This window comes from Barbus barbus (genome assembly GCF_936440315.1).
Source record: "Barbus barbus genome assembly, chromosome: 26".
NCBI classification, from domain to species: Eukaryota; Metazoa; Chordata; class Actinopteri; order Cypriniformes; family Cyprinidae; genus Barbus; species Barbus barbus.
In genome coordinates this window covers 12,629,866-12,656,850 of record NC_136754.1, presented here as the reverse complement: position 1 = coordinate 12,656,850, position 26,985 = coordinate 12,629,866, and the positions used below count along the sequence as shown (strand labels likewise).

The window sequence follows — 26,985 nt, the reverse complement described above, 5'->3', positions numbered from 1 at the left end:
CTTGAGGCACCCACTGATAGCTGTCCCTCCCCCCTCGATTAAGTTTCCTCCTTTAGCCCTCTGACAAACATGTGACCAAAGGGACATGACTCAACAATACGGCTCTGTGGCATTAACTCCAGGAATCATTTGAAAAAAGACCGAGATACACACATCCTAGGCTCTGTTTGGCACCTACGGATATACTTCGTATATGTCCATGTACGCTTTTATTAAAGATTGTGTAAAAGTGACAGCTTTGACTTGCATACTTGCAAACTCATTTAACAGCATTTGTGGCATAATGTTGATTACCACAAATTTAATTTTGACTCTGAAAACATGTATTAAAAATTACAATGGACGTGAATTCGGCAAATATTTCAATGTTACAATACATTTTCAGTAGTAATGCCACAAGACTTAAAAATATGCACCTTAACATGGTTTTAGTATAAAAATTGCTTACTAAAAGTGTAATGTGACATCCAATTTTAAATCACAACAAACTCTAAAATGGCAGCTTTACAGATTAAATACACAAGTTTTAACAGAAGAATTAATGTATATTCATTTATAAAATTACAAGCTTCACATTTCTGCTTTTAAATTCTCCATAAATTGGCCCCATTAACTTCCATTATAAGTGGCTTATAGTAGCCATGTTTTTTGTTTGTTTTGTTGTTTTTTTTTAAAGAAAATAAGGTACAAATCTAAATAATTTTTTGAGATAGTCAACATTATGCCACAAATGCTGTTAACTGAGCATTACTGTTGCTACTGTATTGAGCCTGGAATGTATCTTAATCTTTATATTATTGTATTTTATTATTATATGCAAAATTGAGAGTTTAATTGTGAAACAATAAAACAGAAAGGCTCAATAGTCTTTATAGCCAAAACAATGTTTTCAAGCAAGTAAATTCACATGCTTGCTCTATCAGTGGAGATACGCTTTATCCTGCTTATGACCTCAGCGGCCACTGGACGTTTCTAAGTCTCGGTGACAAACTACAGCACAATAGTTTGTGTTTAACTGATTATATGTCCAGCATTGTTCTAGGAAATTTGCCTCATATCTTTTTTGTTTCCTGAGGTTATAGTCTTAATTGCAAAATGACGTCTTCATTACGCATTTAACAGAGAAACGTAATCCTTGTCCTGAACATTATGATATAATGGATCACCACGATCCAGCGATGACGTGAATTCACGGCTGACTTGTTGCACACCATGCAATCCAGCCACCAGCAATGAAATAGTACAGTTTTAATTCCACATTACAAGCATGCTATTATAACTGTAAATTATAACTGAACACTGTCATTTCCTGTTTGACCTATGCAGATTTTCTTTTTATAAATACACCCTGATGATTTCAGCAATCACGCCTCGGTACATGGCAGTCAAGGGTTTGGCCGCAAGCTGATTCTGTGTCTGTTTTCTGATTACGGTACTTGTGGAAGACATGGCCCAGCAAAAACCTTTGATAAATCAAAGCAATATACTTGAAAATACAGTCATTTATTTGCAAGTGTTATTATGTGGATTAGATGAATCTGTTAATCTGATTAATATAACTGCATTGTTAAATTAATAATGAAATATTTCACAATGGGTGGTTGAATAAAAACTGAAACTGGAAACTGGAAATATGACATAAGGGGACAAGGTGGGTTAATTATGGATAATTATTGCTTTGGGGATAACCATAACCCTGCCAAAACATTTTTTCAACTCCAGCAGCTGTGGTGGGAGCACTTGGAGGGAGGGGCGCAGGGTGCTGGGTTATTTTTACAGCGACAAATATTTGTTGTTAAGGTCTTCATTTACAAATGGAGATGTCTCAAAAACAAGCATACCGATTCCCCATCCAGCCACCGTCCAGAACAGCAAACTATATTTCTGTATGTTCAAATGAACACTACTCAGCAAAGTCAAACTGGCCTAAAAAAAAAATCAATGGTCAGGAAACACAGAGCCATTCATAATGTCTATTTAGCAAGCTAACCTAATAATAAACCAAGAGAAACAATGTGTACAATGAACAGTACAGTGTTCATTGACCATGTTTACATACACATCATTTTCCAATTAAGATCCATATTCAACTTAAGACTTGTTCCACATTTTACATGTAATTGCATATTTGGAAAAACTAAGAGCTTTTCTTGATAATGTCTTCTGCTAACTATTGCAACATTGAACAGTAATGTATAAACCTTCAAATTTAAACATATCTTAGGGGTGAGAACTAGAAGGGCGTAAGTGACATTTTTGGTGAAATGGAGAAATGAAAGCTCTTAATGAGCAAAAATACTGTCATCCATTAGTGTACAAATCTGTATTATAAACAACTGAAATCAGTACACAAAGTCAAATCAAACTATGGCAACATGTTTGTTTTGGCTCTCCTGTAAAGGTGAAATGTCACTTACGCCCTTCTGGTTGTCACCTCCTGTTCAGTGTCATATAGTGCTTCTTATACTACTTAAAGAAAAAGAATAGAAATCTCTGTCTCAGGCTACAACAGAAATGGTAACGTACAATTCAACTTTGGTAGCTTGCAATTACCACGACTGTCGTCTGATAAATAAATAAATAAATAAATATAATAATGAAAAACACACTGGCAGAAATAATGCTTAAAATGCTTTAAGGAGACTTCATTCAAATTTAAATAGGGTTTAGAACACTGACCTATAATAGAGAATTCTTCTATATATAGATCAGTGGTTTATAATAACAATAACTCTTGTTACCATGGTATTGTGGCGGGAACTGATGACTACTGAGCTTTAGACGAGCTGCACTCTTTTTACTAGTTTATCACATAGATCTCTGCTGTTTGTTCTCGCACTTTTTACTTATTTGTCTAGTACAGTTTAACTAACGTCAATGTCTCATTTACCGTCAAATGCAAATGAACTCGCTTCATGTCATCTGTCGGGAGCAAAACCTGTTCAGTCCCAAACGCTCAGGAAAACGTGGACATGCGGCATGCAGGTGTTTGTATCCATGACACCCTATCTACACAGCAAACGACACGACAAAACTACGAGACGAGACATTATTGCCGGTAAAAAAGAGAGAAAGAAATCATCACTGCATTATTTACAATTAACATCCCGCGCTAGCAGCTCGGTAGCAGTCAGTGTTGACTGGGTGTGTTAAACAACAACAACAACAAACCATGACATTCATGAGGCGAACATCAGAGCACAAATGATTACAGACCACATCAACTGTCTGGACTTCATCTACCGTGCGAAAAAAACATGTGAAATGTTCTATAAGCTCCAAAAACATATAGCATGAGCTGCACGCTCCGTCAGCCTCTGTCAAATATTGACCATAACTAGAATTCACAAGTTAATGACCGGTTAAAAACAGATCTGAAGGTTGAGCATCAACCACCCTAAAACAATACATTAAAAAGTAAAAAATACCTACCATTTTTGGTTATGAATTTGTACCATACTCACAGTAGAAGGGAGTTTCAGTTAATGACTATTCCGGTGGTGCACAGTCCCACCAGACAGGAAAAAGAAAAACTCACCTGTCATGCAAGAGATGTCCAGTTTTCCAAATGCTAAATATTTGTGTTAACAAAAAGATGATGGAATCCCTCTGTCAAATATTAGTTATCAAATGTCAGTCAGATCATGGAGAGGGAGGTCTCATCTAGAAACCTTTGCATGCTCTCTCATGAAGAATCAGTCAACTTTTTGTAAAGGGCACTCAAGACCCACTTTATATACAAGAAGTGGTGCATGGTGTGTGCTTGTGATTAATTGGTCAGCTTTTAAATCCCTGGGGAAGAAGTTCAAAACGTAGGCTAGCAGTCACATTACAAATGCACAGCACAAATATTAACCCACAAACGAACACTCTATGTTTATCACTGTGTTTGTCTAATAGTCTTGACACTTGTTTTAGATGTAGATGTAAAATGTGTTTGTGATTGTATTCTAGTGGATCCTGAAGGGAGAGTTTACCAGTAAATGACATTTCAGGCTTATGACTCCACAGATTTGACATGAAGGTGTACATTTTTGGGTGAACTATCCCTTTAATGTTAATATTTGACAACACAATACATTTACATGTAAGCCTGAGTAATCCATATTAAATACTTGTAGCATCAATCAGCACTTATTTCAACCACACAGCTGTTTACTGCCATAGCAAAGCACACAGCTGTATCTTTGAACTGCATTTGGAGAATAAATAGACCTCTTATTCTAACTTGTGTGTCTGAAATGATGTATATTTCCATTATTAATAATTCACCTAATCTGTTCTTTCCCCCAAAGTTTATCAGTGACAAATGACAGATTGTTTAAACACAAAGTGTGCACTCCATGTCTGATCTATATACCGGTGAGTAATTGTCCCTGCTTACAAAAATGCACATGTAGGTAACTGAAAAGGTCAATTTAGCGAACCTTAGTCAAAAAATGTCAGGGGTCAATATCACTTCTCTGCAGTGTTCTTTCAGGGAAAAAACTAAATACTTATTCTGCTGAGGTACAATTATGATAGATCAGTACATAGTGAACCTAAAACAACTGTGGAAGCATGTCAGTTTGTTTTGCATTTCTTTTGATCTAATCACTTTGACAAGAGTGGTACCCTTTTCTAAGTGGCAAATAAACAAGCTGTTCTTTTCCAACAAAGAATAATCCTGTGAAAGCAGATGATAATATATAATTAGACCATAAACATACAAAGAATATTGATGAGAGTTGAACAGAATGAAAAATAACCACCCTTTGTGCAGGTGTTCTGTGGGAACAATCGCGTCTGTCGGTGTTGTTAATAATTAGGGATCCTATGACAGAACAGTGTTATGCAAACCTGCTTTACAAATATCTAGATAATTAAAGGCTTTTGAATCAGCATAAATGATGGACTTTTTTACACTGAAGGGTGGGAAACAAAATATTTGTGAGAAGTAAGTTACTGGCATAATTATATCCAGAATAACGACTAATTTGTTAAAAAGAAATCCAGCAAATATTCTGTTTACCAGTAAGTTAAACTTAAAATAATATGCCCAAAAATTATGTGAAATGAACAAGCTACCTGATTTATCTTTTAGGATGAAAGACTGAATCACATACTTTACCCACAAGGAACTTAAAGATGCACTTTAAAATGATGTACCCTTACATGAGGTTCTGTTTTTGTTTTTCATGGGGTGGTCTTCCTCATGGTAGCCACCATATTGAAGTCACATGACTTGCCAAACACAATTTTCCTTATACCCTTATTTTTCACTCATTTGACATTTCTAAATTTACAATGGTAAGCGAAAACCTTTGCGTTGAAGGAATAATACACCCAAAAATTTTAATTTGCTGAACATTTACTAACTCTCTGGCCATTCAAGATGAATGAGTCCATCGGAACAAATTAAAAAATTAAGCTTTATATCACTTATTTAACTGGACCCTCTGCAGTGAAGATGGACTGCAGTCATGTGGATTCCATGTTTTTATCAGCTGTTTGGACTCGCATTCTGACGGCACCCATTCACTGCAGAAGATCCATTGTTGAGCAAGTGATGTAATGCTAAATTTATCCAAATCTATTCAGATGAACAAACAAACTAATCTACATCTTGGATGGCCTGAGGGTGAGTACATTTTTAGCATATTTTCATTTTGGGTGAGCAATTCCTGTATTGTTTTGTTGGACCCATGACACTAGGTGTCAGTAAAAATGCACTAAGTGAGAAGAAATCAGTGGAATAACTCCAACATGCTAAATGATATGCTAAATTTACTTAATCAACAAAAAAATCATCTTAAAACCATTTAACAGTCTTAGTCCAATAAAATAAAACAATAAAATAAACAAATAATGAATTGCAATCCATGTTCCTTCATTTTCTATAAGCTGAGAATGAGGTTTTGTTGAAGGAGATATCAAGAAAAACTTTTTTTTCCCCTTGTTTTTTTCTGTGAGAGAGAAACCTAAATCTTACAGAAAAAGCCTTTCATAAAAATTAAACCTGGCTTCACATTGTTCATAATACACATCAAAAAAAGAAAAAGAAAAACAGTCAATTCAATAATAACTCAGCATAAAAAAAGAATCAGAGGGGCTGTTGGACGTTTTACCACAATAACAGAAGTTCTGCCTGAAGCAACGCACTAACCTTTTGTGCATGGGGCAAAAATTAAATAAGCAGCAGCAGACATTATTGTTATAAAGCTAAATCCAAATAGCTTACATGGTTCTGGGCACCTGGCAGCTTAAAAAAAAAAGAAGCTTGAAAACGTGCATAGAGAATGAATGAACCAAGAACAATAATAATAATAAAAAAATCAATATAAAAAAGAATTTTCCATAAAGGGCTCAAAAGGTCATTATCCAATAATATCACCTGCATGCATGCTTTCTGCATGTTAACACATTGTGAACTACAAAATCAGATAACATTCAGTCACCAGAGTGAGCATGTCAGAGGATGGAAATTATGCGACTTTATCAGAGGAAAGTAATCACAGCACAATAGAAAGATCATGTAAATCGTCATTTTCATCCTTCAAACTTGACAAACTAGCAATTATCGTTCACATGACTGCTTGTCAGTATGAGGGCAGCAAGAGAAGTTATTTTAGTTGCAAACCGGAATAAACAAACTGACCAATGCTCATTGAGAGGGAACTCACTTAAAAATAAAAGTTACAAAAGAAGCTTTTATCCATTTTTGGTTCCCTAACAAACATTTAGCTCATAAAATAACCATTTATTTCTCAGTGTGAAGAAGATTTTAAAAATCCAAAGAATTCAAAGAAAGATTCCATGGATGATAAAGGTTCTTCATGGTAAAACCCATGTTAAAAACATTTTGTGTTATTCCCGTTGCACTTTTCTAAGAGAGGTATAAGTCAAAAGGCGAAAAGATTTGAGGCCTAAAGGCATTGCACAACATGACTCGTGACATTCAGTTTTGTGCCACTATAAACTTTTTGGCCCACCTCATGCCCCCTAGACTGATATAAGATTTGAGTTTGAATGAAAGTATGAGCTGCTCTTATCTGATGAGCCATACACTATGAGATCCTTAATTACTAGTTGAGTCATGTTGATCTCAGCCTCATGCTCCCACTGCATCTTTTACCACCCAGGCATGACATGACCACACTCAGAGCGCCCAGCGCTAATGCATCCCTTCGCCTTTATTAGGACGGCACTCGCTGTTCCCACTATTAATAATTATGGGTTTAAAATATCATGTGTGGATTCTAATACATTGGGAACATGATGACGCAGCAGCTCTTCCAGAGCACTTTCTGAAAACATCTCTCGTGAAGCACAGAACAGATCAGACGGAGCTGCCGATTTGAATCTTTTAGGTCGTTTACCCTGTAGATTAGAATGAGAGAATATTTAACTCTCTAATTGAGAAAGAGCATCATCTTCAGAGAATAAGACCAACATTTGACTAATGGTTTAAAGAGTGAAAAGGATCCGAGGCCAGTTATTAAGTAACTAAGTTAATCTAATTTTCCTTTAAATTGAAGCACTAAAAATAGCAGAGAAACTTCTAGGCACCAGCTTTGCTTAAGTTGCACATTTTGAACAGCACCTGTTCTTTTTAAAAAGATATTATGAGTTAAACATAGGAGTTGAAATCCTAATATTTATAAAGACATAAGGAAGTTAGATGTAGATATTTTAATGTTTATGTATTGTTTCTTTTTCATGTAGTGTCTAAATGCCACAACCAAACTACCTTCAAGAAACGAAGACAAAGTAAACCTTACGTTTCTGCATCTTTATGTCACTCAAAAGTTTGGTTTCTTGAATGATCTTTAGGAAATCTGAACACATACTGACCTCTACAGTGCATGAGTTTTACTGAATTCAGGTGTCAGAACCAACACACACACACACACAAAATTCAAGGACAAACATTTTGTTCACATGTTTATCAAACCACTTCTCACATCAAACACATTAACACAAGTTGGCTTTAAATAAGATTATTACTCGTTTCATTGCACTATATTTTAAAAGACCAATGAGGAGCTGCCCTGATGTACAGAATTTCTGACTTCTCACTCAGTCATCAGCCTCTTATCATATTCCCTGATTCTGTTTTACAGAGGAAACATTTAGTCCAGTCCAAGAGCAAGGCTACAAAATAAGTGTAATGGGAGGTAAAATATAAAAAGGGCATTAGACAATATTTGTCGTGTACTGTTGCATTATGGGTGAAAAACGTGAAATGGCAACCAGTGAATGTTACAATGATTCATGGCTGGAGAGTTATGGTCCTGCTAAGGATGATACTGTTGCACAAAACTGATATATTGTGCTCTACTTAAGTATATTATACTTCCAGGAGTGTGTGCACACACAGGCATCGTTTGGATCATTCCTTGAGCTCCTGTTCCTCAAGTTTGCTCTCCGTTCGCCCGTCTCTCCTGCTGGCCAGCTCTTTCAGCCCTTCCTGAAGCTGCTCAACGGCCTCTCCATCTCCTGCAGCACGTGCCAGAGCCAGAGCTTCCTGGTACAGTTTACTAGACTCCTCAAACTCCCCTGAACAACAAAAGACAAGCAACCATGACTCAACTGTGTATCCCTGAGAAAATTATAAAACGATATATATAATAATATTAATTCAATATGCACCTGTATATGTACACATATAGACAAAAAACTATGAATGAAAGTGAAAGTATGAAAAGTATGGAATCGTAATATTTTTTCAAGCACAACTGCATAAAAATGACAGTGATGACTTTTTGTATCAATGTTTCTGCAAAAATATTAAGCAGCATAACTGTTTTAAACATGAATAATAATAAAATATTTTTTTTCGAGCACCAAATCAGCATATTTAGGGCCCTCTGAACACAAACATAATCTGTAGAACTGCTCTGAGAGTTACTTCATGCACATTGTACCATTTCTTTTGAGAAAAAATATTGTCATATCATATACAAACAGAAACCTAAAAATCTTCACAGCAAAAAGATTTTTAACTTGAGGAAACTGTAACAGAAATATATTACTTAATGTAATTATTAAGTAATATATTTCCAGAATGACTACTAATAATAAAATGATCATTAAAACGTTATTTTTTAAGAAATATTATTTACCAGACAAATTAAATACACAACAGTATTTCTGAAAAATGTTTAAATAAATAAAATAAATAATTGTATATAAATCAGTTAATTAGAGATGCTTTTCTTTTGATTATTAAAATTTATGAATGAAACCATTAAAATGTAATCCATAAAATTAATGGAAAAAAAATAAAATTTGAGAACAAAATTAAAATATTTCATATTTTGTTAAACCTTTAATAAATTGCTGTTAAATTGTGCAAGTCTCATGATTTCAATTAATTAGACATGATTTTTGATTAATATTTTTACATTTAATTTAATAGGGCCCTACATAGAATGATTTCTGAAGGATCATGTGACACTGTAGACTTAAGTAATGGCTGCTGAAAAATCAGCTTTGGCAACATAAAAATAAATGACATTTTAAAACTGTTATTTTCAAACTGTAATAATTATTTCACATTAAGCAGTTAAGAGAGCAGTTCTTTCAAAAACATTAAAATAATCTTACTGACCCCCAAGTGGTAAAATGGTAGTGTATATATATTATATATATATACTGTACATATAATATGTTGTATTTTTATAAATATTTACATTTAGGATTGTATATCAGAATTAATTTGTAATTTGTGCACTTCATTTGTTAAAAAAACTATATGTAAACATCAGTGGAACTAAAGGGATCATTTGTGCCTTTGTGCATCAGAATTCCCGCCATATTCCCAAGCAGCACATGTTGTTCAGGGTGACCCGCTAGCTGTCCAAGCTCAACCGCTTTCTTCACAAGAGCCAGAGCCTCATCATGCTTCCCTTGCAGGTCCAACACGGTCGCCAGGTCACTCAACAGAACCAGGGTCTGTAGCAGAATACACAATACCATTTAATGGGACAAACTATTTGTCACATCAGAAGATCTTGTAAAATGACTGGGAACACATTCATTGGACAATAATGATAATATGATATATGTACCAGTGTGTAATGTCATCACCTGTGGATGGGACTCTCCCTGCTCCTCCTGGCAGATCTGCAGCGCGTGCCGATAATCTCTGCAGGCACCTGTGAAACGACGATTAGCTGCCAAATAACGCGCCCTCGCGTCCAGACTAAGACCGAGCAGCAACCTGGTGTCTTTGCGCTCCTCATCTAATTCAAATACAAATAATAAGAGATAAACACATTGACAAACAAACACAAAAGGTCTGTTTGTAGTGGCATACATCTGAAACTGAAAGGTGGCTGTGATACCTGACAGGCTTTCTGGAGGAAGCTCCTTCTGTTTCTCCATCTTGGCCACTAAAGACTCTGTGCAGAACTGGAAGCCATGCTCTGCCAATTCGTTCCTGGAAATTAAAAGTCAAGAGTTACTGAACAGTGCAAAGGTTATCAGGTCAAATAACTCTGACTGCTTTCACTCTCTCAGCAGAGGATCAGAACTCACTTGTTTTGAGAGGCATATATGCTGGCTAGCTTCAACGACATCTCAATCACTGCATTGTCATCCTTTTGAAATAAAACGGGTAAAGGTGATTACAAAAACAGACTGAGGCTGATCACATTTCTTATTATTTCTTTGGTTGGTTTATAGGATAATCAGTCAACCAGTGTTCAAAAATCAGTAGAAAGCCCAGTGTTTTTACCTGGGGTGTTCCTCCTGACAGCATAAAACTCATGGCTGCTTTGAACAGCTTCTCAGCCTGAAACAATAAACAACAAAGAGCATCATGCTGCCATCCGCTACAGATGCATGCACTAATGTAGAGTACTGAGTCAGTGGAGTAGAGCAGGGGGAAGATCACCCTCAGCCTTACTCACATTATCCAGCTGACCTTGGACAAATGCAAGATTCGCCATCTGTGAAGCAAGAGAAACATTAAGCAAAATTATACTCTCATCTAATCTTCTGTTATGTAATATATATTAATGGTTGTTGCAATGTTTTGTTTAACAAGGGAAAAAAATGGACTGGGCTAGGTGAAAAAGGAGGAAAAAGTCAGGAAAAAACAACATACCAGGCTGTATGTGTATATAATAGCATCATTATTGTGCATCTGATGTGCCAGTCGAACAGCTTTGTGTAAGAAACCACTGGCAGCATCCAGTTCCCCAATCATCATGCTGTACTGTGAAGGATGATGGGTAACATTCAGTCTTCAAAAGTAAATATAAAAAAAACAAAAAAAGACTGGAATGCACTACATAACTTTTGCCCCCATTTAAAATCTGGAAAAGTTGATGCTTGAACCAGTCTGCAGATCTGTATTGAAACATTTCACAGCAAATCAAGTAGTGATTTCTTTTTTTAGCTTCACACTTCCAATTGAAGGATATCAAACATGTCTGATATTTTTCAGCTGATTTTAGAACACATTGTTTTCATTTGTCATGTTCAGGCCCATGTTTCCGCATGACTGGTAGTGTGTGATCCTCAGTCATTTAATGTATAATGCTTAGTTTTTTGTCTGCAACCATTTACAAAATCAGGAGGTAAAAATTAATGCCTACTTACAAAGTGTTTTAAAATCTGATTTGAAAAATTCATGTAGTGTATGCCAGCCTTAAAGGAATAGTTTACCCAAAAATGAAAATTTGCTGAAATTTTCGAAATTTCCATTTCGCAAGACATTAATAGATGGTCTGGTCTTGTGTGATCACTTGTGGAATATTGTGATGTTTTTCTCAGGCTTTCATTCTGACGGCACCCATTCACTGCAAAGGATCACTGGTGAGCAAGTGATTTAATGCTAAATTTCTCCAAATCTGCTCCAATTAAGAAAAAATAAATAAATACATCTTGGATGGATGGAAAAAGGGTTCTTTTTTGGGTGAAGCATTCCTTTAATATATTTTAGAGCTGTTTTGGTTTTGGAAAGTCCAGAAACCACTACTGAACTTGCTTCTCATTTACATTATATATATATATATATATATATATATATATATATATATTTTTTATTTTTATTTTTTTTTACACAAATAATTTAATTACAAAATATATTATCGGAGTACCAACGCAGCAAACAAATGTAGCTCAAGGTACATGATCAGAAGGTTTTGATGTGATACCTTTGTCAGTAAAGAGTAAAGCATCACAGTATACCTTGGCTTTCTTCAAGAGCAGAATAAGTTCATCCTCAAGTTTTTGCTCCTCAGTCCTCTCATCCGAGCTTCCAAAAAGCGAAAAGGCTGATGCAAAAGCAAATCTCGCTGTTAGAGCACTTTAATCATCACACTGAGCTCACACTGCGTTGAACGAAACTGTTATGACAGCATCGCGAACATTACGTCATGTGTCACATGCAGCTACCAATATTTTTGATTCACAAAAAACCTGCATATCAACTCACCCATGACACCCCACGCAAGAGTCCAGCTGCTGACCCCTGCAGCGCCTGAGGGGCGCTTCTCAGTGACACACAGATGCCATGACCTTCTGTGCCAGCGGCTCGACCGCACAAACTCACCAGCCGGCTCGTGCAGCGGATTGATTCGTGCTAAAGATAAACCAGAACCGGACACATTTCTCGTGCTGTCGTTAACACAGTGTTTTAAACGAGCTACCTGTGCAGCCAGCTGTCGACAGTAAGAGCGCAGCGCCATGTTTCTGTGATTATGCAATGACGTCAGGCGTGGTTGTCACGTGACCAGCCCGGTCTTGCTTTCATTCGATTTATTCCCATTTAAATTATATTTACATTTTATTTATATGACTTTTGATTAAATGTGCATGGAATATGTATTTATTATATTATTATTCATTTATCTTAATGACTTTGCACTCAAACATACGGGTCATTCCTGTAGTCCCGTAGTTTTACTATTAGTAATAAAAATATTGAAGTCTCACATTTATATATAATTTTAAACAATCACATTTTCAAATATTACAAACATATTCGTTTAATTTCATCCTAATATCACAATTAGAAATTTTATTTATTTATTTAATTATTTAGTATAAAGAGGAGGTTTACAGATGAGAATTCTTGACATCTGTAACACACCAGTTTATTGCATGAAAACATACAACACACCAGTTTATTATTCACGGTTCTGTTTATTTATTTTACTAAAGCACAGATGAGGTTACAAAACAACACAATATCCTGTTATCACCCACTGGCCGTTAGTATTTTAACAGGAAAAAGAGGGAATGCTTTTCAGTTCTAAATTCGCACACAGTGGGTCTCTGTACCACAGATCATGCAGTAATTATAGGTTAAACGTATTCATTTGTAGACACAGAAGTGCACAGAGAGATAGGAAAGGCATAGGGTGATTCATATACACTCACACTTAATATGCACATGTACAATAAGAACTGCACAAAAAAATACACAGATCACCTCAAATTTAAATCCTTCCACTGAAAATAATAGCTTTAAAAACCAAGCATGGTAAGCTTTCAGTGTCTGTAAAGCGTTTATACATTTAATCTAAAAAGGAACAAAGTTGCATGTGTGAAATGTACATATGAGAAAATACATAAATTTGTGTTTTTTTAAACTGCCATTTCAGTAACTATACTGTAGGTTAGCATAGCCTTAAATCAGGAAATAAAGCTTATGGGTATGTGAGGCTTTCTACCCAAATCTCTTATAACCCGCTGTGACAAATGAAACACCAATCCATCAAAAAGATGACTGTTTAATTTATAGAAACAGTTTAAAATGCAAGCAAAGAGGAATGTCAATAGAGGTGTAAATGACCTAAAAACCTATTGAGGTTTTCAGAATGAAGAGTTTCCCCAAGTAAAATGTCAACACACTCTCTACAAGTTCTTAAGAGACAAGAGAAGTATATTAAAGCCCATGGAAAATGCCTTATGTGCTTGAAACAAATCATAAAATACATTATATCATCTTTTGTCTCTTCTGAATGTAATAAGTCATCTCTTTTCAAATAATTCAGCACCTGATAATTCAGTATCTAACACATTTTACTCAAAGGTGAAAATTAGAAATAAAAGCAATCAAGTGTCTTGGAAATGAGCAAAAACACCCAAGCATCACACACTTACGAGTTAATTTACGAGGCAATTCATAGACATATATTGCAGACCTCACAACCGACCTGTTGGACCAAACGCCACAATTAAAATCTCCGCCATCGTCACGTGACAGAATTATATTTGGCACACAGTATCATTTTTTATTATAATTTTTTTTATAAATCTGCATTGGCTGCATACAACAACACTGAAATCTCATTATCAACCAGCATTCAGAGGCACAAAATATTAACTGACCGCAACAAGTTCCTGTAAGCTCCAGCTTCTGTCTCCCATTCAAGAGCAGGTTATTGCACAAAAAGCAATTCAAAGTGTCACATACGGGCCTCTCTAGCTCTGGTATAATTTCACTGCACAATGTTGCTGATTGACGAAACTTAGGTTGAAAGGACTGTTATACATTTAGTGATTGCCGGTAAAGAAATGTCTGTCAGGTTTAAGATTCATTTCAACTATACAACGTGCAAACGAAGGGATAATATCCATTGACAAGTAAGCACTGTCACTATATTCCCCACTAAATCACACACTCATTTTTTTCTCATTATTGTGTGCTGGAATTCTAAACATTATTCAATGCTGATGACCATGGGTTTATCAAATCACTTAAACTGAAAACACAAAACTGATGTGCAGTGATTGTCTACCCTGAACAGCATATGTATATCTGATTGGTTGCATGGTTATCTTGGAGCAAGGGTGCATACAAGGTGTGCAAAGAGCTGCCGAACCATGACCAGAAGGAAAACAACAGCACACATCAAACTTCAACTGCCACACAGAATGAAGGAAGACTGTTCGCTCCTCACCAAACCTTGGAGTAACTGAGAAGGGTGTGTGTGTGTGTGTGCGTATGTGTGTGACAGAGGACAAAGACTAAAGCCTGGACACAGCATGAACACCTCACTCACGGCTCCCAAAGAGCTGAAGGAAAAAGAGGAATATGTAAACCACATCCATGTAGAGGCAGATGGCCCCAAACACATGCTCCTCTGGGTTCAGAGAGTACCGCCTGTTGCCGATCAGCAGCTGCATGTCAAAAGCCAGAAACTAAAACACGACAAAAAGAGGATAATTACATCTGGTACGAAGCACATCAACATGACGATATTGCATAGTTAAAGGGTACTAACCAGAGTGAAAACCAGAGCACCAAATCCAGCATAAGCAGTATGCAACCAGGGTATCTAAAACCACAGACAGAAGCAGATGTTTGAGTTGATGACACTGTATGGTTGGATTGATATCAAAATCATGACTTCAACATGATACCTGACAATATATAATAATTAGAATTCATTAATAATGATTAATACATATTAATAACTATTATATAAAACAAATCAAATTGTTTTCTTTGCATACAAAAAGTATTCTCGTAGCTTCGTAAAATTACGGTTGAACCCCTGATGTCACATGAATTATTTTACCGATCTGCTTGCTATGTTTCTGGACCTTGATCATGTTATTTACATTGCTGTCTATGGGAGGGTCAGAGAGCTCAAATCAAAAATATCTTAATTTGTGAACGACATGAGGGCAAGTAATTATTGACAGAATTTTAATTTTTGGGTGAACTATCCTTTTAATGAGAAAGTCACATGATGGATCAAAGTTCACCACAAGTAGCTTTTCCACAGACAAAAGTAACTTATTGTTAACCATTTAAAAGGTTTTTACCATACACGGCAAGAAAAATATCCACAGAAAATTACAGCACGTTCTATTAAATTTAAAGACACTTCCTTTAACCCTAAAACACAATACAATGCAATGAGCTATTCGAAGTATAGGTAAAACACCTGTAAAAAATCTATACAGAAAATTCTGCCATTTTACCACAGTACATTAGGCCGTATTTTTATGGACTTTCTTTGAGCGCATTATTCTTAGAGTCATTTGCCAGTAAAATTTGATCATTTTTTACAGTGTACATGTGTAACACAAGACCACAAAACCAGTCTTAAGTCGCTGGGGTATATTTGTAGCAATAGCCAAAAATGGGTCAAAATGATTGATTTTTCTTTTATGCCAAAAATCATTACGACATTAAGTAAAGATCATGTTCCATGAAGATATTTTGTAAATTTCCTACTGTAAATACATCAAATCTTCATTTCTGATTAATAATATGCATTGCTAAGAACTTCATTTGGACAACTTTAAAGGCAATTTTCTCAATATTTAGATTTTTTTGCACCCTCAGATTCCAGATATTCAAATAGTTGTATGATCTCAGCCAAATATTGTCCTATCCTAACAAACCATACATCAATGGAAAGCTTATGTATTCAGCTTTCAGATGATGTATAAATCCCAATGTCTACAAATTGACCCTTATGACTGGTTTTGTGGTCCAGGGTCACATATTTCAAAAAGATAAAAGTAAAAAGTATATCTAACTAAGTGATTATGACACAGGAGTATAGTGACAGCTTCAAAGTGATCTAGTACTTAAATATCTATTAAGGGTTTACAAGCAGCTTACATATCCAAATGGTGCGGTGAAGAACAGCAGAAGCCCGGTGATCATCAGCACCATCATGAGGGAGAAAAGTAATCCATGACAGGTGGTGAAGTCAACCTAAATGACAGAAGACAACACTATCAAATTACACATAAATGAAGCACTTGAAAGAAGCTGTTTAGGACAAAATGATCTCACCCTGGATTGGAAACAGAAGAGCGTGATGGCCAGACACACCAGTGCTGTGATGCCCACACACATCATCACCACTTTGGTATTATGGTAGCTGAAGATAGAGTGAAATTAAAAACTGAAAGTAGTGCTGCAAATTACACACACACACAAACTGGATGTATCCATGGATGTAATGGTTTTTATACTACATGAACTGTATTTTTATAACATTACCCTAACCCTCACACAAAACTTTCTGCATTTTTAGATCTTCAAAAACTTCAATCTGTGTGATTTATAAGCTGTTTTCCTCATGGTGACCAAAGGACAATGATTTTGGATATTGCAATTTTTGTGGGGACATTCTGTCCCATAACATAGGGTACACCTGAACCACACACACATCCACTAACATTTTCTTAATTCAGAGAGCTAAAAATAGAAAAAAATAATCTTAACAATTATAAAGAATATTTCAACTCTAGCAGTGCTTTGTGTTTTATATTAATAGTTTTATATTAATAAAGAGGTAATAAATTGAAATATTAAGTTTTTCTTACCTGGCTAGCATGCCTGCCATATAGGACATTGCCAAAGTCTGAAAATAAAGCAAGAATATTCAACACATTCTTTTTCTGGTGATTAAGAAAGTTAAAGGATAGTGAATACTTATTATATTTATACTATTATACTTTATTATACTTATTACAAATGAGTGTTTATTATCAATGAGATTACTTACAAAAATGGCTAGAAGGATCATATTGGTAGGGTATCTTCGTCTGTAGATGAAACAAACACTGATAGATAAGTGATGGATAGAAGAAGCAGCTCACAGTTTCTGACATCCCTCATCTCCTATGTGAGCAAACATCTCCTTTGCTGGTCGCAAACTCAAAAACAAGCAGAATGTATCTTCTTACCGTGCATTAGTACTGCATACAAGCATCAGGTATGTTCCCATGAAAGTCATGCTGGACAAAAACAAAGCAGTGTCACCAACAGGGTAAACATAATTCAAACAGAAAGTCTCAAAACCTCTAATGAGGAAATAGAACAGTGTATAATTCAGTCACTTACTATGAGGTCAGATAAAAAACTCGATTGTACTGTACAAACTTCCGGACTGGCTCACTGTGAAACACAGAACGGTCATCAGTTACAGTGCTTTCTTTTAAAAGTGGGATAAATGGATAAAATGGGGTTGTGTCTTGTACTCTGAAGTGTGTATCACTTACCAAAATGTGAAGAGCGACACCACACTAAATGTGACCATGAGCTGAACCATGAGGATACAGAAGACCTGCGAATAAAATACATGTTTTTCAAGACTAGGATATTTATACATTACCATTTAATCATCATTTCGGGGAAGATTTTTGAAAGACATCTCTTATGCTCATCAAGACTGTATTTATTTGATAAAAAATACTGTAAAACAGCAATGTTGTGAAATACCATTACAATTTAAAACAGCTGTTTTCTGTAGATGCAAAAGTTGCCAAGCTGAATTTTCAGCTGCCCTAACTCCAGCCTTCAGTGTCACATGATCCTTCAGAAATCATTCTTATATGCCGATTTGGTGCTCAAGAAACATTTCTTATTTTTATCAATGAATCTGTGATACATTTTAAAGAATTCCTCCATCAATGTAAAGTTAAACAGAACAGCATTTATTTGAAATAGAGATTTTTTTGTAACATTAGAAATATCTTTACTGGCACATCATATTTCTGTTGCAAATGGAAAAACAATTGAATCAGGACTTTCACACCTTTCTGATGAACATGCGGCGGATATTCTTGTCCTCCCAGTTGCTTCCACTGAGGCCGTCGAAGCTGCTGCTGGAGCTCGGGTCAGAGAAGGGTGAGGACATGTCTGCAGCATACGCATTGGAATATCCTGGACCTATTAACATTGTTCAAACAGAGAAGAAAGACATCAAAGATAATGCTCCTTGCTTATTACCAAAACTTCTGCACCTATAACTAAAGATGTTATAAGAAATGGTCACTTACTGGGGCCGGGATGCACATAAGCCCAGCTGGGGTGCATGGGCATGGTTGGGGGTGGCATTGGGGGCGGCTGGGGGGCGTAAGTGAAGCTACCACTTCCTTGTTCTTTATCTCCTGCTGTAGCTTCAGCATAGCTGGGTGGGGCTGCTGGCAGACTCATGGTCTACTGTAAAACAATACCATTAACACAATGAAAGAAATCATCTGAGGATGGAATCACAACTAGATACTTGAGCATCCCGGCTTACATTAATATTTTATGCCCCAACACCAATGGAACTTTGCAACTCTTCACCACATGAATTCATTATGGATCCATTCCTGTTTTAAGCCAATGGTTAAACAACAGCTTTATAAAATTATCTTTCAACAGACCAGATTATATTGTTTATGCATTAACTCTGTACAGCCTCACATTTGATATAATAGACAAAATGTTTGTTTTTTTATATTGAAGCGTTTATTGAACCAAAATAAAAATAAAAAACCTAAAAAAGATTGAATATGATTTGTTCCATATTTGATGCATCAGGCTTTTATGGCCCATACAGTATGATATAGAGAGAATATAGAGCACACACTTGAGAAAAAAAACTGAGCAAAAATATATAATTTGGTGCAAATGTTATTTATATGACCAAACAGTAAGCTTAACTGATAGTTTGTAATGCAAATCAATCAGATACTTATAACAGTATAACAGATTTTTGCTATCAAAATATCAGTTGCCACTCTTTATCTCCTAACAATATGTCTTAGTAAGATGATATTTAAATGTTTAGTTTTATGATCAAAGCTATGTAGTATTTATTGTAGGGGGCAAAACATATAACGCAATATAATACAGTGATGACTGAGACAAATAAACGTTCCTCAAATTTCTGATGTATCACGTTTAATACATTTTAACATTATTAGTTATTCTTACATCTGCTTTTAAAAAATATTAAAGATTTCACAGCAAAAAGACAAATTTATGGTTTTTAAAAGTATACTTAATGTTCTTTTTCCTGCTAAAAAGCAACCAGATGACAGAAGGCATGTAGAAGATTGTGTAGAAAGTTTTTTCCCCCCTTTCTTCATCGAAGTGGTGATCATGCCGATAATTTAGAGGCGGCTTTAGAAATGAATATATCAGTTATGAGCAGTGGCATTTACATGGTTAATTGTACTGTAAAAAAGTGTTGTGTTATCTATCAGTTCTTATCAATAATAAACATTGAACATCAGTTTAGATACTGACCGGGCTAGTGAATGCAGAGCAGTCAAATACAGTCTCTTATCCTAAACTAATGATCCTAATGAGTGCTATCATACTAAAGTGAGCAGCAGTGACAGGACTGATATACATGCTGACAGCGCTTAGCTTAGCTAGCACACCGATGACACTTTTCAAGCCCATTGTGTCGTGCAGGAAACGAAAAATGAATTTCGCATATAAGAATAACACTGGTAGCAATTACTTTAAAATGTACGTTCAAATTAATAAATTTTAAATTAAGCTCTGTATTCAAGTAAGCTCTTACCTTACTGTAACAGCTAATGTGACACTCGAGATCCCCAAGTAAAAACAATGCACTCAATCATGTAATGACGTACATCCGGTGTTTCCGGAAATGATAAACGCGAATCATAGGCAAGATGGAAAGTGTTTTTGTGCTGGTAGCACTGTTCCGTATTTATTATTGAACATTCTGACTAAATATTTTATTTTGCAGCGAAACGTGCTGTTGGTCATACAAGTCAGAAAACGACGGCAATATCTCCAAAAATGCTCATTTTCGGGGTAGAAATCCGTGCTTAGAATTAAAAATAAACCTTACCTGTAAATAAAAACTAAACATAGCTATTTTTTTCTTTGTTAAAAACTGTTTACACATGGTGTCACTGTTCAACATATCTAAATATATACCAAGGTAAAAAAAATATGAGCTGTAAATTATCCGGGATTAATAATTATAATTATTAATCCCAGTTTGATTACAAAGGCAGAGAGGCAGCTGGAATCTTTCAGCTATGCAGACACTAAACCATAGTCCTCTTGGTTCTGTAAAAAACCAAGGCAATAGATCTCGAGCAGAACATACAGATTTTAAACTCCAAGAAAAATGTACAAGCCAAATCAATAAATGTACACTTTTAATTAGAATAATTATTGCAATTACAGCTTTAAACAATATTTGATAAAATAAAAACCTCATCAAGAGTCCTTGAAATTTACTTTATCGTTCATATGACAGTCTTTGTCCTACAGACCTTCACTGTTCTAGTACAAAACAAAAACCTTAAGTGCACACCCATCATTTTTAATAGGTTTTTCGAAAGTAAAGTCCAAATACTGTGATGCATATTAACACACAAAAAAGAAAACAAGACAGCTACTTCCACTGGAAACCCCAGTGACTGACTCGGGTGTTAAAAGGTAGTACTGAAACTGCGGTCTACCCAGCATGCTTGTATTTCCTGGAGAGCAATAGTCTGGTTGGCAGAGATGTTGGAACTGCCTTCTATGGGGGCTCTATTGGCTATAAATCATGCATCTGTTTGTCGATTTTTGATTTTAGATGTTCCTTGTAGGCCAGAATGTCCCTGCTCCATTTTGTGATGGTCTGCTTTTCACAAACCCAGATCTCCTGAGCCACCTGCAAAGAAACAAACCAACATTACTACAAAATAACAAAGACCTCATGTCAGCTGCATTAGCCTGACAGAGATAAAAAGATAGTTAAATGCACAAGGGCAAGATCACATTACCTGCTGAATAAGCCTAAAGTCATGGCTGACCAGCATCATTCCACCCTCAAATTCATTGATGGCCTCAGCCAGAGCATCAATAGTTTCAATGTCAAGGTGATTGGTCGGCTCATCAAGAAAGAGCATGTGGGGATTCTGCCAGGCCAGCCAGGCAAAGCAGACACGGCACTTCTGCCCATCGGACAGATTCCTAATAGGGCTCACCTAGTTTAAAAAGGAACATATCAATTAATAAAGTAGGATTTATTTGCAGGTCAAAATAAAGGGAAAAAAAAAAAAACTACCTGCTGTTTCCCAGTGAGTCCATAGCGGCCAATGATTTTCCTCATTTCTTCTTTCTCCTTAATCTCAGGGTAACACTTCATCATGTATTCCAGAGGTGAAAGGTCAAGCTCCAGTTGCTCTGTTAGATGCTAGAGAACGAAACAAAACCTCACAAGTTAATTAAAACCAGTCTAAAACCACTGAACTCAAATTATCTGGTGGTATTTTAATATTAAAAATAAAAGTTATAAATTTGCTTAAGTTAGTGCCATTATCTTCACTAATATCACTAATCCATTATAATTATTACTACATAAATGTCATGACAAATGGTCTAGCCAACAGACCTGATGATATCGTCCAATTTTCACATGGGAGTGTTTTCTAATCATACCATCTGTGGGCAGGAGCTGAAAGAGGAGATGTTTTATAAACCACAATACTAAAGAGTCCAAATGACAAAATGTTTGAACACCAAATTTAAATGTGTTTATTAAAATTACCTCTCCAGTGAGGAGCTTCAGCAAAGTAGACTTGCCTGCCCCATTGGGCCCTACAAGGGCCACCCGTGTGTCCAAGTCAATTCCAAACTCAAGGTTCTTATAAATATGTGGCTATACAAAAAAAAAAAAAAAATAATAAAAAAAAAAGTGAGAACCTCAACCCAGAGAAGGATGCAACAAAAGTGTGTAAAATGTTATAATGTTTATTAGACCTGCGTACCGTAGTTTCTGAATACCTGAAGCTGACATTCTGAACCATAATGACAGGAGGAGGGATCTTCCCACAGGGAGGAAAATAAAATGACAGGGTCTAAAAGGAGAAGGTAGCTTGAGTCATTTTGCAACTGACTGAAATTTGGCATACAGCAACAAAAAAGGCAAACTGCATAGAGTTGTGCCTGAGATCAAGTGGAAACGGTTCTCATTACCTTGTCATTCACAACACGCTCAGTAAGACCTGAGGCAACCATCTTCTGCAGAGTCTTCTCTTTGCTCTGAGCCTGTCTGGCCAGCTTGGCAGAACCGTGACCAAACCGAGCAATGTAGTTCTGAGGATCGACAGGAACACGTTTCGATAACCACATCAAATCACAAGATAAGCGGTTAGAGAAAGGTACATGCAGAAGTAGCTTACCTTCATGTGTGTCATCTGGTCCTGCTCCCAGTTAAACCGCTTCATCTGATTCTCCTCCAGTTCCTCTCGGGTCTTTATATACTGGTCATAGTTGCCCTTTACAGAAGAGGATGAACGACAAAAAATGAAACTGCATATTTGCAATAAGAAATCAGCCCTAAGTGCTTAGGGGGGACATAATTAGTCTTTTTACCGTGTAATATTTCAGCTTGCGCTGGTGCAGGTGAATAATGTTGGTACAAACGCCATTAAGGAAGTCCTGAGAATGGGATATTAAAACCAGAATTCTTTTGAACCTGTCAGGGGAAGAAAATAAATACTTGAGTACACAGCTCTCAGCATAGTGTTTGCAAATAACAGAATGCATTTTGTAACAGAAGACGATTTATTTAAAGGTGCGCTTGTTAAGGTGTAATTATACACTTAATTATTGATTGTAACAACATGTATTACTATAGGGAAAAAGAAAGTGGTAGTCTAACATCTTCAAACAAAACTGCATTTGAATTGTGCTGACAGATCAGTTAAACGCTTCGGTCTAGTTTTTGTCAAAGCTCTATCCATAGCAAGAACAAACTGCTTGATGGAAGAGCTACAATTCGGCCTTTTGTTAACATCATTTCATCAGCAACAATTCACAAGCAAATTATAAATAAATCCTTTCATACAATATTCTCACACAGCATTTGCCTTAAAAATAATGACTTACTGACTGAGCTCTTCCTCCAGCCACACACATGCATCCAAGTCAAGGTGGTTTGTTGGCTCATCCAACAGCAACATGAAAGGCTTGAGAAACAGTGCCCTGAAGATTTCAGAAAAACCACAAGTTGAAATGGTTGACAGATATATGCAAATGCTTTCATAGAAATGCATGGGGATCAGAAAATACGCTTCATACAGTTTTTGTCACTGCACAGTTAGCACAAAGCAACTGTGCTATCATTCGGCCTTTTGTTACATCATCTCCCAGCAGCTCCAAACTTTGGTGTAAGATTCTGAAAGCTCACCGAGAAAGAGCAACACGCATCCTCCAGCCACCGCTGAAGTCTTTGAGTTTCTTCTGCTGCATAGCAGTAGTGAAGCCCAGACCGTGAAGGATCCGTGAGGCCCTCATCTCAGATTTATCAGCATCCAGCTCCTCCAAACGCTCATACAGCTCCATCAGCTTCTCACATTCAGCTAAAGTTTGATAAACAAACGTAAATAATTAAACTCACAAATAGTGTTCCTCAACCATGAGATTCCTTAAAAACTGAACAGAACTAAGGAGCCTTCTCAAGCTGAGATGTTCAATATACCACGCCTAGGAAAGGAAGCCGTTACAAAAACAGTTCCTATGAAAACGTGGAAAGATTTAATTTTGATCTGACCCATTAAAAAATTATCCTCCAGCACAAATTTGACATTTTTCATTAAACACCTTCATCACATGTTTATCCTTATGCAGTGACTGGTTCTCATGTCTTGGAATCAAACAATTCATGTTTAACAAGTAGGACCGGGCGATTAATTGAACGCAATAATCATGTGCACCTCGTCAGTAAAGCCGGTTCCGTGATTAGCAGTAAACCTCCATCACCTGCTTTCAAATGGAGCGTCGTTTAATACACAGAGCCATAGTTCACTGACAAGCTACGCAATGTCGAGTTCATTATCGCAGATGAATCGCCTTCGATAATGAGCTCGATATTGCGTAGCTTGTCACTGAACTACGGTTCTGTGTATTAAATGCCGCTCCATTTGAAAGCAGGTGATGGAGATTTACCGCTAGTCACGGAACCGGCGCTTTACTGACGAGATGCACATGACAATCGCATTCGATATATTGCCCAGCCCTAGAACAAGTTTGGCTTGAACAAGTAAATGCCAATTGTCTTATCTAGGTGAACTAATCCTATCAAAATATGCCGTTTGCATTTGATCAGAGTTTTTGAAACTCACAGTCCTCATGAGCGAGCCTTTCAGCCTCTCTCTCCAGCTTGATCCTCTCCTCATCTACCTCCATCACACACTCCAGAGCGGTCTTCTCACTGGGAGCCATCTCACGGGTCAGGTGGTAGATATCAATGTGCTCTGGAATCGGCACCTCCCTGTGACCAATCGCTGACAGCAGCATAGATTTGCCTACACAAATATTTAGATACAAGTCAGTTACCTATGAGCCTGTCAATTAAAGTAACTTCTAAAGTCACCAAGAAGAGTCTATTAGCCCAACATGAACAGTGTTCATTTACCGGTTCCATTGAGTCCAATAAGGCCATACCGACGGCCAGAGTTGAGCTCCAAACTAGTGTCACTGAGCAGCTCCTGTCCATGAAAGGTGAGAGACAAGCTGCTGATGTGCACATCAGTGCTGTTGGGATGAGACGCCAGCACGCCAGTCACTGCCCGAGCCTCAGTTTTCTTCAGTTCAAACTCATCCAGCTCCTTCGTCAAACAGGCAACCCCTGTAAAAAGAAAAAAAGGAATATTCAAATTGGTTAAGGAAGCTAGCTGATGAGTATCAGGTTTCGAAACATCTTGAATAAAAGCACATGCAATGCCTGTTCAGACCAATGCATAAAAAAAAAATAATAAAAAAAATAGGCTGAACAAAAATGCAAGTCCACTCTCTGACAGTAGATGGCACTTCCAAAGAAACAGAAATACCCAAGCAAATGTGTGAAATCCATTGTCTATTGTCAATAGCGTAGCAATGAAGCAAACAGTATTAATTTCTTTCAAATAGACGTTTTTTTAATTTGCTACGAGGTTTACCAAATAACAGACACAGAGAGAAAAAAGTCAGTTTTGGATTATTAATATCCTGTTAGCGAGAGCCATCAAGTCATGGTTTTATGTAACAGCAGTGTCTCCAGAGAACATGAACAAAAACATAAGTCTTATTTTCCATAAAGCAGTCTGACCAGAGACCATTAATAGACATTCAATCAAATTAAAATGTTTATTGCACCTAATTTTTGCATTGTATACTAGATGTTTTGGTGTGAACAGGCTTTAAGACTGTCTTTGAATGTTTCTTCTTACCATTGACCTCTTCATTCTGCTGGTTCTCGGGTTTCTCTGCATCACCATTCACTCCATCCTCTGGTTTCTTTGTACGTTGCCGAGCTTTGGCTGCTTCTTTCTTCTTTGCCGCCTTCTTTTTTGCTAAATCAGATGGCATTTTAACTGTGAATACCAGGAACAGAACACCTCTGAAAACCTGTGAAAGAGAGACAAAAAAAGATTAGTTCTCATAGGATTATAGAAAAACACATTACGAAGTACACACTGTTCCCAAAAGTATTTCCTGTTTAATCAACATTTGATTCGTCTAAAAAAAATTACTTTGTTCACGGGGTTGTTTTAAGGTCTTTTTTTTTTTTTTAGATCCACCGAACTGCAGGCACCAGAGGGCAGTGGTTCGGATCGGCTCACGTGGAGTCGGCCAGTACTTTTCCCTGACGCAGTGTAGGCGAATAACTGCAATGGTGAAGGGATACCGGCACAACATAAAGACTCCACGGCAAATTGCACCCATGATATCGCGATGAATTTTAAAAAGCACAAATAACGAATAAAATAGCGAAAAATCTGAGCTCTGCTCTTAAGATAAAAAAAAGCGTGTGTGTTAACTCTAAGGCCCGACCAATGAGCCACTTCACCATGCTAACTCTAGCCATAAAACACCGGTGTATCCCAGATCAAGACTAAATCTTGCTTCCTGGACATAGAACAACTGCAGTTTGTATCCAGATTGTGACAAGATAAGTAAATTCAGCAAATTAATGTGGATTCACTCGAAAAAACATGTTAGACTAGTTGAGGACCGCACGCTAGTCTCTGTTACCACGAGCTAGCCGGCAAGCTAACAGCCGGTAAAACTAGTCTGTTAATCCGAAAGATGTCCAGAGAAAAATATTGTATGGGTAAATAAGGTATGTGTTTTTTGTAGACACCGATAATCACAGATATAGTTAGTTAACACGGGTAAATAAGCAAATTTAGTGGAATTAGGCCATTGTCTTACCCAGCTCTCTTCCCGATGAAGCGCTAGCACCAGAAAAGCGGTAAGAGGCGCGTGTCACCAAAACCGGC

At 36.6% G+C, this 26,985-nt stretch overlaps 3 protein-coding genes across 6 annotated transcripts; all 3 read right to left on the bottom strand.

The window, feature by feature from the left end:
* Positions 1 to 7,658: 7,658 nt before the first annotated feature.
* LOC306845960 (tetratricopeptide repeat protein 19, mitochondrial-like) lies at positions 7,659 to 12,709 on the bottom strand. Of its 2 annotated transcripts, XM_079378986.1 has the most exons (10): positions 12,428 to 12,703; positions 12,181 to 12,266; positions 11,093 to 11,203; positions 10,896 to 10,934; positions 10,721 to 10,777; positions 10,522 to 10,583; positions 10,329 to 10,423; positions 10,072 to 10,226; positions 9,774 to 9,936; positions 7,659 to 8,538 (listed from the first exon to the last, which is right to left on the bottom strand). In XM_079378986.1, exons 1-10 carry the CDS (start codon positions 12,678 to 12,680, stop codon positions 8,372 to 8,374), a joined length of 1,188 nt encoding a protein of 395 aa, XP_079235112.1. In that variant the 5' UTR covers positions 12,681 to 12,703; the 3' UTR covers positions 7,659 to 8,371. The 2 variants fall into 2 exon arrangements, with proteins under 2 accessions (XP_079235112.1, XP_079235113.1); XM_079378987.1 differs by lacking the exon at positions 11,093 to 11,203 and having other exon boundaries at positions 7,660 to 8,538; positions 12,428 to 12,709.
* A 410-nt stretch (positions 12,710 to 13,119) lies between these two features.
* On the bottom strand, positions 13,120 to 20,344 carry LOC306846695 (protein lifeguard 2-like). Of its 3 annotated transcripts, XM_079380254.1 has the most exons (13): positions 20,274 to 20,339; positions 18,996 to 19,068; positions 18,751 to 18,913; positions 18,507 to 18,640; positions 17,971 to 18,035; positions 17,813 to 17,866; positions 17,656 to 17,706; positions 17,475 to 17,514; positions 17,293 to 17,330; positions 16,757 to 16,844; positions 16,580 to 16,675; positions 15,225 to 15,278; positions 13,127 to 15,141 (listed from the first exon to the last, which is right to left on the bottom strand). In XM_079380254.1, exons 3-13 carry the CDS (start codon positions 18,905 to 18,907, stop codon positions 14,995 to 14,997), a joined length of 924 nt encoding a protein of 307 aa, XP_079236380.1. In that variant the 5' UTR covers positions 18,908 to 18,913; positions 18,996 to 19,068; positions 20,274 to 20,339; the 3' UTR covers positions 13,127 to 14,994. The 3 variants fall into 3 exon arrangements, with proteins under 3 accessions (XP_079236379.1, XP_079236380.1, XP_079236381.1); XM_079380253.1 differs by lacking the exon at positions 18,996 to 19,068 and having other exon boundaries at positions 13,120 to 15,141; positions 20,274 to 20,344; XM_079380255.1 differs by lacking the exon at positions 18,996 to 19,068 and having other exon boundaries at positions 18,751 to 18,910; positions 20,274 to 20,303.
* Positions 20,345 to 20,391: 47 nt separating this feature from the next.
* Positions 20,392 to 26,964, bottom strand: LOC306845971 (ATP-binding cassette sub-family F member 2). Its single transcript, XM_079379000.1, has 15 exons — positions 26,918 to 26,964; positions 25,933 to 26,110; positions 25,140 to 25,352; positions 24,847 to 25,029; positions 23,913 to 24,084; positions 23,612 to 23,707; positions 23,096 to 23,198; positions 22,903 to 22,998; positions 22,697 to 22,816; positions 22,489 to 22,578; positions 22,269 to 22,379; positions 22,113 to 22,175; positions 21,786 to 21,914; positions 21,502 to 21,705; positions 20,392 to 21,389 (listed from the first exon to the last, which is right to left on the bottom strand). The coding sequence occupies exons 2-15, from the start codon at positions 26,069 to 26,071 to the stop codon at positions 21,273 to 21,275; spliced, it is 1,836 nt and encodes a 611-aa protein (XP_079235126.1). The 5' UTR covers positions 26,072 to 26,110; positions 26,918 to 26,964; the 3' UTR covers positions 20,392 to 21,272.
* Between the last annotated feature and the right edge of the window lie 21 nt (positions 26,965 to 26,985).